At 38.7% G+C, this 13,465-nt stretch overlaps 1 protein-coding gene across 7 annotated transcripts in view; it reads left to right on the forward strand.

Annotated features, from left to right (window-relative positions):
- The window catches only part of ENOX2 (ecto-NOX disulfide-thiol exchanger 2), a 281,772-nt gene that overhangs the window by 227,819 nt on the left and 40,488 nt on the right, over nt 1-13,465 (forward strand). For 6 of the 7 annotated variants that reach the window (XM_057718169.1, XM_057718171.1, XM_057718173.1 and 3 more), the window contains 3 exons: nt 3,024-3,257; nt 5,840-6,052; nt 7,854-7,960. In XM_057718169.1, coding sequence (XP_057574152.1) covers nt 3,024-3,257; nt 5,840-6,052; nt 7,854-7,960 — 554 coding nt within the window. The remainder of the gene's footprint in view (nt 1-3,023; nt 3,258-5,839; nt 6,053-7,853; nt 7,961-13,465) is intronic. The other variant, XM_057718174.1, reaches the window with a different exon arrangement.

Here is a 13,465-nt window from a genome sequence, read left to right on the forward strand (position 1 = left end):
TCCCTTAGAAAGGGGGCTAGAAATGTAGAAATAATTCTTTTTTCTACTGGAGTTTGAGCACCTTTGGGAGCTGGCATTGTGCATGGTGCACACCTTATAGCATCACAGTATCTCATGTGTGTTTATGCTAAGGTTTCATATCATCTTCTCATTTGATCTTCTCCACAATCCTGGGAGAATAGCCAAGGTAATCATTAATAGCCCCATTTTTCTGATGGCTCAGATGATCAAATAAGATGAATGGGTGTGAAAGTGCATTGTAAACTGTAAAGGGCCCTAGCAAAGTTTGTTTATGAAATGTATTTATTCTTCCTTTTTCTAAAAAGAATGTTTTAGTGTGACTGGGAATTATCCTTTATTTAGGTAAAATAATCGACATACAATGAACTTCACATATTTCAAAAATACAATTTGATATTATTGACATACACATACAGCTGTGAAATGATCGCTATAGTCAAAATAATGAGTACGTACACCTCTCCCAAAAGCTTCCTTCATGCCCCTTTTGCAATCCCTTTTTCCTTACCCTCCCAAATTCTCTCCCCAGGCAACCAGTGATCTATCTTCTGTCAGATTAGGGTGCATTTTTCAGAGTTTCATATAAGTGAAATCATATGTTTTACATGCTCTTCCTTCTTTTGTATAGACCCAGATTTCCATTTGATATCATTTTCCCTGTAATTGAATTTCCTTTAACATTTTTTGTGGTGCAAGTCTGCTCCTGATAAATTCTTTCATCATTAGTATGTATCAAAAAAGAATGTATTCCACTTTTTTAAAAAGATATGTTCTTTGGGTATAGGATTCTAGGTTGACAGTTTTTTTTTTCCTCTCTCTCTCTCAGATGTTGCTCCGCTGTCTTCTTACTTGCATTGTTTTCAACAAGAAATCTGATGTTATCCTTCTTTTTGTTTCTGTGTACATAAAATGTGTCTTTTGTCTATGGCAGATTTTAAGATATTCTCTTTATTGCTGGTGTTTAGAAATTTGATTGTGATGTGCCGTTGTGTAATATTCTTCATGTTTTGGTACTTGGGGTTCATTGAAATTCTTAGATCTCTGAGTTTTCATCAAATTTGCAAAATTTTCCTTCCTTATTTCTTCAAATATTTTTTTCTATTACCTCTCCTGTCTCCAATTATGGTTCCAATTCATGTATTGGGCCCCTTAAAGTTGTCCTACAGCTCACTGGTACTCCATTTCTTTCATTCTTTATTTTTAGTCTTTTTTTCTCTGTGTATTTCATTGAGAATAGTTTCTATTGCTTTGTCTTCAAGTTCATTAATCTTTTCTTCTGCAATGTCTCATTTGTCACTGGTCCTGTCCAGTGATTTTTTTCAACTCAGACGTTGTAGTTTAAATCTATAAAAGTTTAATTTTGGTTCTCCTTTTGTGTTTCTACTTAGTATGTTCAATCTTTTCTCTAGCTTCTTAAGCATATGAAATCCACTATGATAGTTGTCTTTATGTCCCTATCTATTAATTATATTATCTGCATCACTTCTGGGTCTGCTTTGTTGATTGATTTTTATCTTTATTATGATTTTCCTGCTTCTTTGCATATTGGGTAATTTTTTATTGGATACCAGACATTGTGAATTTTACCAGGTGATAAATATTTTTCATTCCTATGAGTATTCTTGACTTTTGTTCTGGATGCAGTTAAGTAACTTGAGAATTTTTTTATCTTTTTAGTTCTTGTTTTTAAGTTTTGTTCAGCAGAGCCAGAGCAGGGTTTAATCTAAGGCTAATTTTTCCTAAGGCAAAACTCTTTTGATTACTCTATCCGATGCTCTATGAATTATTAGATTTTCTCCTCTGGCTGGTGTGAAAAGGAAATATTCCCAGCCCTGTATGAGCTCCAGGGATTATTACCTCTAATGCTTGGGTAGTTTATAGACACACATAGACATCAATACTCAGCTACATAATAGTAGAGGACCCTCTGCAGATCTCTGAAGTTCTTTCTCTGTGTAGCTTTCTTCTTTCCAGTACTCTGGCATAGAAACTCTGTTTGCAATAATCTCCCTGGATTCCCAGTTCAATCTCCTCGACTCAGGGAGATCACCATGCTTTGCCTGAGTTCCCCTCCCTGTGCTGAGGCCTGGAAACTCTCTCTGTGCAACACGCTGGGGAAATCATAGAGGTCACTTCATTTTGTTCTTGTCTCTTAATGATCTCTGTCTTCATTGCCTAATGTCCACTGTCTTAAACTGTTGTTTCACATATTTTGTCCATATTTTTAGTTGTTTAAGGCAGGAGTTAATCTGCATGCTTGTGCTGAGAATTAAATGATATAAATGTGTTTGGAAGCAGCTAGCTCAGCTTCTGAAACTTAAAAGGTTAATAAAAACTTAATATTTTTTTTTATTTTTTTGTTAAGAAATTTAACTTGGGTGCTATAGCGGCACCAAAAGTGGAGGTGTGGACTTGAATCCTGGTTTTCTAAATCCTAGTCCTATACAAGTGTACTATAAGCACACTAATTATATGTCACCTGGATCACATACAACTTCCCATTATATCTATTCCCCACCCGCCTAAAATGGTTCTGAGTCACCAAATACATCTAGGAAACAATTTGGGGAATTGAAATGTCAAGCTGATACACTTAAATTTTATCACAATTCTGTGTTGTTATGACTGACACTCTTGAAGTTATCCAAAGACACCATAATTTGAGGCCACATTTTTCATTCTTCCCAGCCCATGGTGCCATATAACGCTTATTCTTGATACTGTTACCTACAGAGCCTCCCTCTGTCACAGGTAAGGTGGCAGTCTTTTTTCTATGAATAAGACTAACCCAAACCATGGAATAATAAACTATTATCAGAGATAGAGACTATAACTCAAGTCTTTAATGTTCACCTTGCTAGTAGGGGGGAGAGAATTTGGCGTTATGTGGTCACTTAAAACTGCTGCGACTGCATCTGAAGTGCGGAACTTGGAAAGCTACTTACAGCTGCTCACTAACTGGGCTGCCCCTGTACTCCTCTCTCTCCCTCTTCTGCACTTAGGTTACCGCATTCGCCTGGGCTCTAGCACTGACAAAAAGGACACAGGCCGGCTTCATGTTGATTTTGCACAGGCTCGAGATGACCTGTATGAGTGGGAATGCAAACAGCGTATGCTAGCAAGAGAGGAACGCCACCGTAGAAGGATGGAAGAAGAAAGGTTACGCCCACCCTCCCCACCTCCAGTGGTCCACTATTCAGACCATGAATGCAGCCTTGTTGCTGAAAAACTAAAAGGTATACAAAACACTCGAGCTTTGAGATTAAAAGAACTCTTTTCTTTGGCAAAATTTAATAAATATATTTGTATTGTTGGCAGTTATCATTGTATTTCCCACTGAGGGATTTTAAGCATTTCTTGTGTCGAAGACTTGCAGATAGAGAGATGTACCTAGTAATTCAAGAGCTAAAAAATGTGTCCCTCCCACCTGTGTCTGTGATCCTTCACTGTCTCAAGTGATGTTGCTTTTTCTCTCCATACATCAGATGACTAGGAAGAAACAAGTTTTTCCCACTTTCCCACATCAGGGAATTTTAGTTGTGGTCCACTACTTGGGACCTGTCAGCGCCTCCACCCCCTTTCATTGTGGATAGCAAGGTGGTTTTGAATTTTAAATCAGAATAAATCAGAACAATAGAGTTTGATGTGACCCCAGAAAACTCTGATAAAATTCCATCTTATAGATGAGAAAATGGAGGGCCAGAGAGTAGTTACAGGGTCCACTCTTCTTAGATTACTCAAAGACTTAGCTATCACCAACTAAAAGAGGACTTGTTTAATCACAAAATGTCCAACTTATTTTACACAGTAACTACAGAGACTTCCAGAAGTTGCTAAATCAGACTGCTTTTCCTTTAGTTTTTTTTTATATAAATTTATTTATTTATTTTATTGGCTGTGTTGGGTCTTTTTTGCTGTGCGTGGGCTTTCTTTTTAGTTGCGGTGAGTGGGGGCTACGCTTAGTTGTGGTGCGCGGGCTCATTGCCGTGGCTTCTCTTGTTGCGGAGCACGGGCTCTAGGCGCATGGGCTTCAGTAGTTGCAGCACATGGGCTCAATAGCTGTGGCTCATGGGCTCTAAAGCGCAGGCTCAGTAGTTGTGGTACACGGGCTTAGTTGCTCCGCGGCATGTGGGATATTCCTGGAGCAGGAATCGAACCCGGGTCCCCTGAACTGGCAGGCGGATTCTGAACCACTGCGTCACCTAGGAAGCCCTCCCTTTAGTTTTGATTCCTGTTCCCCTTGCTTGACTCTCAGAGCCATTTTGCTAATTTAACCTAATTGCCCTGCCTAGTCTCCTGTGTTAGTAGCTCAAATCCAGTTTTTTCATTCTATGAGTATGGTTGATTTTATTGAATGAGTGCTGCTGTCCCATTGATCTTATTGGTGACACCAACCCAGCTCTAACAGTATGAATTTTCCTTGCTTCTTGTGCTCTAGGCTCAGCAAGATGCTGCTAATTCCACTCTGTAAATAGGTCTCATTCACCAAACTTGTTTGCACCATATAGCCTAAGGGTTTCACACATTAAAGAAATCCTTTGTTTGGATTGATTTCTCTTCCTGTAAGAGAAAAGCAGAAAATATACAGTCTGGAGTAGAGACACAGAAATAATGGTACACTTTGAAAAGCTGGAAAGGCTGAAAGCATTGGTAAGATGCCAGGTCCAAGACTTAAGTCTTCGCGTAAGACCAAACAGCTCAGTTTGAATTTTTATTTAAAAAAACGAATTTGCTGGTTGTGTGGACCTCAAGCAAAAAGTGAGCATAAATAAATTAACTATACATCAATAATTTTTTTAAAAACTGAGCATCAGCATAAAGACTGTATGTAAGTGATGAAATGGAAAGCTGCTATAACAGTAAGGCTGACCTCTCATTACACATCTGCACTTAAAAAGCCAAGCGGAAAGAAGTTCATATTACGGTGAGAGAGAGTTCCACTGGACATACGGCTTCCTGGCTAGAAAGGGATGTGGAGTCCTACAGTGGGCCTTCAATGGGATGTTAATGGACTCTCCCTCTCAGGAGTCTTTAAGAGCAGAATATGGAAGTGGCTATCTCAGAAAGCTGAACCAGAGGCTTTGGAAGAGCTGTGCTACTATTTTAACATCAGAGAGTAACTCCTAACTAGCTGTAGAAATCTACTTGGAGGGTTCCTCAGATGAGAGAAACAGGATGTGGAGAAAGGTAGAAATAGAATGAATTACATCAAAATAGATTGTGACTGGGACTAAGTGGAAGGCCTGGGGCTGTGGATTGGATGCAGGAGTGATTTTACAAAAGGTCAAAGATGAAAGTGTTTATACCTAAAGAATTGCCATTTAACTCTTTCTTAAGGCTCCTTCAATGTTTTAATTCCATGGATCCAGGATAAAGCTATTGTCAAATTCAAGTTAAACTCAAGACTCAAATTTACTTGCGCTTATTAAAAAATAAGATTGTAGAATTATGAAGTTCTCTCACTGCTAATTTATACATTACACACGTGCACACACACACACAGTGGTTAAGAAATTTGCAACATGTGAAAACTATGTCAGTAAAGAACACTTTAAGGAAAGAAGAGACACTCTTGTTCTGTAAATTCTTCAAAGACTACAACCAATCTGACTGCTTTTGAAATCTTTCATTCTTTCACTCTGTCAGCCCACCTGCTGCCTGTGTATGCACATGTGTGCATGCCTGGCTGCTTGCACTCAGCAATTCATTTCACAACTGTTGCCAAAAAGCCATGGTGGCCTCCTTGCCAGCATGTTGGGAAAATAGATGGAGATTTGGTTACTTTTGATGACGCTAAAAATAAATTCTCTTTTTTCAGATGATTCCAAATTCTCAGAAGCCGTGCAGACCTTGCTTACGTGGATTGAGCGAGGAGAGGTAAACCGTCGCAGTGCCAACAACTTCTACTCCATGATCCAGTCAGCCAACAGCCATGTCCGCCGCCTGGTGAATGAGAAAGCTGCCCATGAGAAAGACATGGAAGAAGCAAAGGAGAAGTTCAAGCAGGCCCTCTCTGGAATTCTCATTCAATGTGAGTGGAAGTTATAGTTCTGTTGGAATGGTGAGAGGGCACTTAACTTAGTCATCACTCTCTCTACACAGGAGCCAGGCTTCCAGAGTCATCCTGTGCCAAGGAGCAACGCCCTCTTCATCACTGCCTTATGCTCCCCTTATATTGCCAAATGCCCAAGCTCCAGTTTCATGGGAATCGTGTGTGCACCTCCTATGTTCATTTTCTCTGGTATATCTACTTCAGCTCCTTAGAAACACTGACGCTTAGACCACAATCCTGTGCTTCTACTTTCGTTTGTTCTCAAAGTAAGTTACAAGCAGCCTCAGGCCCCAGTGGAAAAATCGGGATTTCACTGCTGAAGTTAAAATGTAGCATCAGGATTTGTAAGCTTCTTTGCTTCAGATTTGCATCATTATTATTGCATAATATGCTTTTCAGTTACTCCATTTTAGGGATAAATGAAATTATATTTTCCAAGGTAATTGAATAAAAGACAAATTTGGTACTTCTACCATTTGTTTTTAGTTTCCTTTCTTCGACATTTCCTTTATTGGATATCAGTAGACACTGAGAGGGAATGAGAAGCCACTGAAATAGCCATTTTCAAAAAGTAGTACCACTCCAAACCTATCCAAGGTCTCTTAAATGAGACAGAGCGGAAAAAATTCTCAAATAATGTTTTTAGTTCACCATATTATAAAACTATGCACTCATCTTTTGATTAAGCAACTGTATTCACATTAGGAATAAGGGTACAGTTTTATGACTTTGCTTTTAAACAATTATGGCCCACTCTTCTCATACTTGACTTCCCATACTTGACTTCCCATACTTGACTTATACATAAATGAGACTAAGGAGGAGTTGTTTCATTTTCCATCTTTATTTTGAAAGTGTCTATTGGCATAGAATCCAGGAGGAGAATGCATATGTTTTTAGGAATAAATAAATAGAATAAATAGAAAAAGAAAGCAGCAAGCATCATGGAACTATAAATACTTAAATCATCAGTAGACTGGGTACAAACAGGGCTGTAAAGAGAGAAGTAACACCTCTGAATTTTCTTACTGTGAACGCCCAGCCAGGCAGAGGATCTTGTCCTTCTTTTCTTTTCTGAGAAAAAAGTCATAGCTAAGTTTTCCTTCTCTTCAGCTGACTGCAATAAAGCCCCGGAATATTTGTACACATTTCTTTGTTTGAGATTTTAAGTGGCCCTTAAAAAATACTCTCCAGGACTGCACTGGCACAGTATTCTTCCATAAAACTTGTATTTCTCCAGTCAACAAGCCTATCTAGGTAAACTTAAAATAGATCCCATCCATTTTAGGTTTTGATTTTCTGCTTCTGGTTAAACATACCTCAGAATAGTAAAAGGATGGATTCCATTGAAATGAAGCATCCAGGCTCATCCTGAAGGGCTAGTTTATGAAAGAAGCCAGTGGTCAAAAGGAGCTGGTACAGTTCACCACTTGCTGTCATGCTGTGCAGGGTCAGTAGTGCTAAATCACTTCACCACAACTTTTGCCTCTACTGCCTGAATGAATACAGACTACCTATATTAAAACTTTAGTCACCATTTTACCCTAAACCTTCCAGAGTTCATTTTTTCTTTCTGTATATTGAGATCTTTGCCTTTGAGTCCCCTTTAAACTCATGGTACCCCAACAGGCATAGCCTTTTTTTTTTTTAGCACAACCCTAGTCTAGTAGTGTCATAGGAGACACACCAAGCCTGATGCTTCTCTTATGTCTTTTCTCCTCTTTTTTGCCATCCCTGGATGATGCTCTGGCTGAATTCAACTCTTGATCTGACACTGCAGTTGAGCAGATAGTAGCTGTGTACCATTCTGCCTCCAAACAAAAGGCTTGGGACCACTTCACAAAAGCCCAGCGTAAAAACATCAGCGTTTGGTGCAAACAAGCTGAGGTTAGTAACTGTTTACTCTGGTAGCCCCTCAGGGGGACAGTTTTTTTCTTTAACAAGTTATTGATTTGGAGTTTAGCTAGAATTAAATAGTGCCAAGCTCCCATGGCCACAACAAGGCCCTAATGAAACACTGAGACATGTTCTATAGCCTGTCACTGTGTCCAGACCATCTGCTGCCAGAAGGGTAATAAATGTGCACGTGTTGTCTTGAATGCATTCTGCTGGATGGAAACCTTAGTAGTGAAAATGTAGCTGTGATAATTATAAGTTTACTTTTCTAAGCTAGCTAGTCTTGGGTACAACAATAATTACTGACCTGTGCGACTAGTGTTAGTAATATTAGGGCTGTCTTACATTTATTAGAGCATCTTGACAGTTGAGGCTGAAAGCTGCCTGGTGTTACATTGCAGCACTGAAATTTCTGAGCTTCTTTTATCAGACCCACTCAGCCATCTTTATAGGTAGCAGTTTTAAAGGTAACAGAAGACTCTGATTTCAAATTAAGATTGACACACACCTCTCTGCTTGTGCTCAAGTGACATTTTTAGCGTAACACTAGAATATATCTGATGTGATTAGGTTGCAATTCTAAATCCAAGATTAAAAGCTGAGGTGGGAGGTTTGTTTACACTGAAATGCCTTTGGTATGGTGTTACATAGGCCTCAAGTTCTTCTCTTCATATGGTAGCTTCCTTACCCAGCCAGCCCTGACACTTTCGATGTATGTATGCAGCAACTTTTCCAACTTCGTTTCTGAGTCCTCTTTGCCAGTGTAGTAGCAGTCCCATTATATCTATCAATGCAGGTTGTCATATTCCTTAATATTTAAATAGCATTTGTAAAGAATTTACATATTATAAGACACTTTCACATTGGGTTATCTCACCTACATGAGCCTCTCCATAGATATGGTGCAGTGGAAAGAACCTTGGACTTGGAGTTGACCTGAATCTAATTCTCAGCTCTGACACATTATAGCTGCGTGACTTTGAGCAAGTTAGTCAGCCTTTCTCAGTCCTTATTTCTTCTCCTGGATTAAATGAGATAAGAGATATGTAGACAGTATGAAAATGTAAATGCTATATAAATGAGAAACAGTATTATTTCAATTTATCATTAAAAACTCCATAAGGAATAATAAGTAAGTACAGTGTCCATGTTTTACCTGTGAGGAAACTCAGACATAGAAATGTTAAGTGATGTACACAAAATCACACAGCTAGTAAGTGGTTAATTCATGACTAGAAATTCTTCTTCTTCGCTCTGCATTCTGTTATAAACTGCCTTCTGGTCTTGAGCCAGTCATTTAATCTTTGTGAACCTTGGTTATAAAATGAAAATAATAATCTATTCCTCTGTCCTTCGTGAGAATACATGACATAGTTTGTGTGGCAGCAATTTGAGAACCGTGAAAAGAGTTTAGAGGAAGATAAGCCCTCCTCTGTTCATAAACTGACAGTCTCTGAGCCATCAGTTCTGACTTGGCAAATGGATCTATGAGTCACTAGGGAGAAATCCCTGAAGACATCAGCCCAGTGGAGGGTAGAGTCATAAAAAGCCAGTAAAGTTTTTAATTGTTAAAAAAACTAATTAGGATCAAAAAAGGGAGTGATTATCTTACTGTAGCACAAAATGATTTCAGAATGCTAGGGCTACCTCATGTTGTTGAGCACAATGAACAAAATTCAACATTTCAATTCAAACGTTTACTGAGCACATTCTTGGTCTCAGATATCATGACAGGCAATTCGGGATGAGATGGTCTTTGCCCTCAGGGAGTTAAAAAGGTAACAAAAGTGACCTAGGGGAGGGTTGGAGTTTAGCATCTAAATTTATCTATTTGTTTTTTTTTTTAATTTTTATAGGGGTATAGTTGATTTACAATGTTATGTTAGTTTCAGGTGTACAGCAAAATGAATCTGTTATATATACACTTGTATCCACTCTTTTGTTTTTATTCTTTTCCCATATAGGCCATTACAGTGTGCTGAGTAGAGTTCCCTATGCTATGCAGTAGGTCCTTATTAGTTATCTATTTTAAATATAGTAGTGTGTATATGTCAACCCCAGTCTCCCAATTTATCCCTCCCCTCTTTATCCCCTGGTAACCATAAGTTTGTTTTCTGCCTCTGTAACTCTATTTCTCTTTTGTAGATAAGTTCACTTGTGGCCTTTTTCTAGATTCCACATATAAATAATATCATATGATATTTGTCCTTCTCTGTCTGACTTACTTCACTCAGTATGACAGTCTCTAGGTCCATCCATGTTGCTGCAAATGAGATTATTTCATTCTTTTTGATGGCTGAGTAATATTCCATTGTATATATGTACCACATCTTCTTTATCCACTCCTCTGTTGATGGACAATTAGGTTGCTTCCATGTCTTGACTATTGTAAATAGTGCTGCAATGAACATTGGCATGCATGTATCCTTTTGGATTATGATTTTATCCGGATATATGCCCAGGAGTGGGATTGCTGAATCATATGGTAGCTCTGTTTTTAGTTTTTTAAGAAACCTCCATACTATTCTCCATAGTGGCTGTACCAGTTTACATTCCTACCAACAGTGCAGGAGGGTTCCCTTTTCTCCACACCCTCTCCAGCATTTATCGTTTGTAGATTTTTTGATGATGGCCAGTCTGACTGGTGTGAGGTGATACCTCATTGTAGTTTTGATTTGCATTTCTCTAATAATTAGTGATGTTGAGCATCTTTTCATGTAGCACCTAAATTTAAAATATCCAGAATCTTTAATTGAGTTTGAATAATTCAGAAAAATAAAAGTTGAAAGAAAAATGCTCAATATGTCTTCCAAATGTAGAAAAGCAGTATTAGTCTCTACCTTCCCTTCAACACACATATGTGTGTATCCCTTTTAGGGGGTGGAAGAGGCTGCCTGAAGTGCCCCACCCATTACAGAAAGCCCTTCCAATACAATATTTCCTTTTTCATAGGAGGAGTGGAGCCTCTGGTTGGAGAATTGACTTGTTTAGGCCACAACCCTTTTGTAAATGAATTTGCAGTAAAATAGTCTCCATTAATATTATTCATCAAATCTCTCTATAGTTATAGCAAGCCTACCTATCTGGTGGGTATATGCTTGAGTTTAATTACCTCCTCAGTAAAGATAGCTATGCCAGTGAGCTGGACATTTCTCTGGGGCTATAGAGAGCTGAGAGCTGTACATCCTATCACCTAATATTGTAGCAGAGCTTCCTTGGCACAATGATGAGGATAAGGCACACGACCAGCGTGACTTACTACATGTTTTGTGATGTGCCTTGTAGACTTTGTAGAAACCCAGAAAAATGCTTCCTGCCTGTTGGATTGGATTGGACTAAATTAAGGTCTACCCTGAATAACTCAATCTTTATTATAAGTAAAACTACTGACAGTGGAACAGAGCTCGTGAACTTTCTCTGGCATTGTATTCTCTAAACCTGAAAGATTTCTTCTGCTTTATATTGGTGCCTCTTTGAATCATAGCTTTAAGTTTTTTTAAACTTCTGCATACTTTCACTTGATGATAGGCAACTCTGAGGACTAGAAGGAGGTATCCTGTAGAAAGTGACAAAACTGCCCTCTTAAATTGGGGCTGCCTCTTAGCACCCCACTGAGAATCAGAGCATCTCAGTGACCTAATCAAGTAAACTGGCTTCTTCTTGACCTAGGAATCAAAGCTACAACTCCTAAGTTAGGGGTTTCATCAAGGTAGAAGGGTCTGAAATTGAACCTTTTCTACCAGTTGCCTCGGAGAATAAGCCAGCTGGTGACCTCCTCATGTCACAAAGTACCTGTTCCTTGTCTCATTGTCATCCTCCTTCCAGCAGCCAACACTGTCTCACTGTGGTGAGGAGAAGTTATGGAGTAAGAAGAAAAAGTCCCCACCTCAGGGAGCTAAGGCAGTCACTCTGGTAGCATCCGCCAGGCAGACTAGTTTGATAGAGTCTTTTTCATTGATTTACTTCCCTGATTCATATATGCGTAAGGCTCCTGCTGATATAATTTGAAAGGGTAACAAAATAAGAGAAGGCTGAAGTCCCTTCCTTACTAAAATTTAGCATCTACAGTGACTTTACTGACAGTTCTGTGTGTTGTGGGAACTCTTTTTCTATAGAATAATTTAAAACCTGTGTGTTTCTCTTACCGAGATCCTGGCCTAGGTTACAAGTTAAACCTTGGATGGTATATGAGAAGCTAGAGCCATAGCAGTAGGCACCAGAAGAAACTCCCTTGCATTCTCTATAATGTGAGATTTTATACCATTGGACCAGAGGAAAAAGGACATGGTGATTACGTACTAGCATTCTCATGAAATGAAATACTGTGATTGCTAAAATACCTTTCTCACTAGATTCCCAGGCCTATCATTCCAAACTCTGAAGAAATGGTTGCAGATAGATGTTCAAGTTATCTGCATACCCTCATTTTAGGACCCATTTGCACTAACACTAGCTATTGCCTTTCAGCCATCAAACCCCATGCTAACAAAATTTGGATCAACCTAATTTGTATTTCCATTATGTAGCATACAATAGACATTGATTAAGGGCCTGTGTTTGTACTTTGCTTCATTGACTTGAATGATATCTCAGAATCAAATTTCTACATAAGTGTGGGAGCTATCTCCCGATCCTCTTCTCCTTTCTGTTCCTTCATCTGGCCCCTCCCCCACCAAGTATCCTGTTAATTTTCAAAGTCTGGGTAAGTACGATTTTGTTACACAATTCATAAGGAGCTTTGCTTTTCTTATAGCCATGTTTCTACATAAAACATGAGTAAGATGAATTTAAGTCCACATAAATTTTTTGGAAACTATATAGGTAGATAATTAATGTTCAATGATTTATGATTTTCCTACTTTAAGATAAATCAAAAATGTCAGCTGGTACAAAGATGATTCTTTTCATGCATTTTCCTCTGTCTAGGGTTTCAATTTTATTCTATATTGAAAGTGCTTTATCCTCCATTGTGGAGCAGTATGTGAATTTCTAAGCTTCAGAAAAATTTACCACTAGAATGGACTCAAAGGCATTATAATGCATCTTGAGAAGTCGCTAACAGTTCACTGTTTAGATAAAAATTTCACAGGTCTACCGTGGGCAACAGAGTGGTATAAAAACTTTAGGAGAACTATCTTACATTTTTTGTGTACTCTATCAGTGATGTGACCCAGTCAATTTCAGGTAGAGATTTACAAATGAAAATTTCTGGAAAATGTTTTTGCAGGTCATTGCCACTCTTTTGGCTTCAGCACTGTATCCAACTGTCAGGATGGGAAAAGGGGCAAATCTAGGAGGCAGCTATTTCTCTTGCTGCCTGCACTTCCGTGGCTCAAAGTCCTCCTGCTGCCTGCTCCTATGTCCAAGCTAGGTAGAGTGCCTTTCTTAGGTAAATGCCACCTTTTAGCCCTTCATTCGGAAAGTATTTGTTAGGATTTGATTCCAAAAGTAGAGCTTTTTTGATCCACAAGGGAATATAGAAAATAGGCATCTTAG

The sequence above is a fragment of the Hippopotamus amphibius genome, chromosome X (assembly GCF_030028045.1).
Source record: "Hippopotamus amphibius kiboko isolate mHipAmp2 chromosome X, mHipAmp2.hap2, whole genome shotgun sequence".
NCBI lineage: Eukaryota > Metazoa > Chordata > Mammalia > Artiodactyla > Hippopotamidae > Hippopotamus > Hippopotamus amphibius.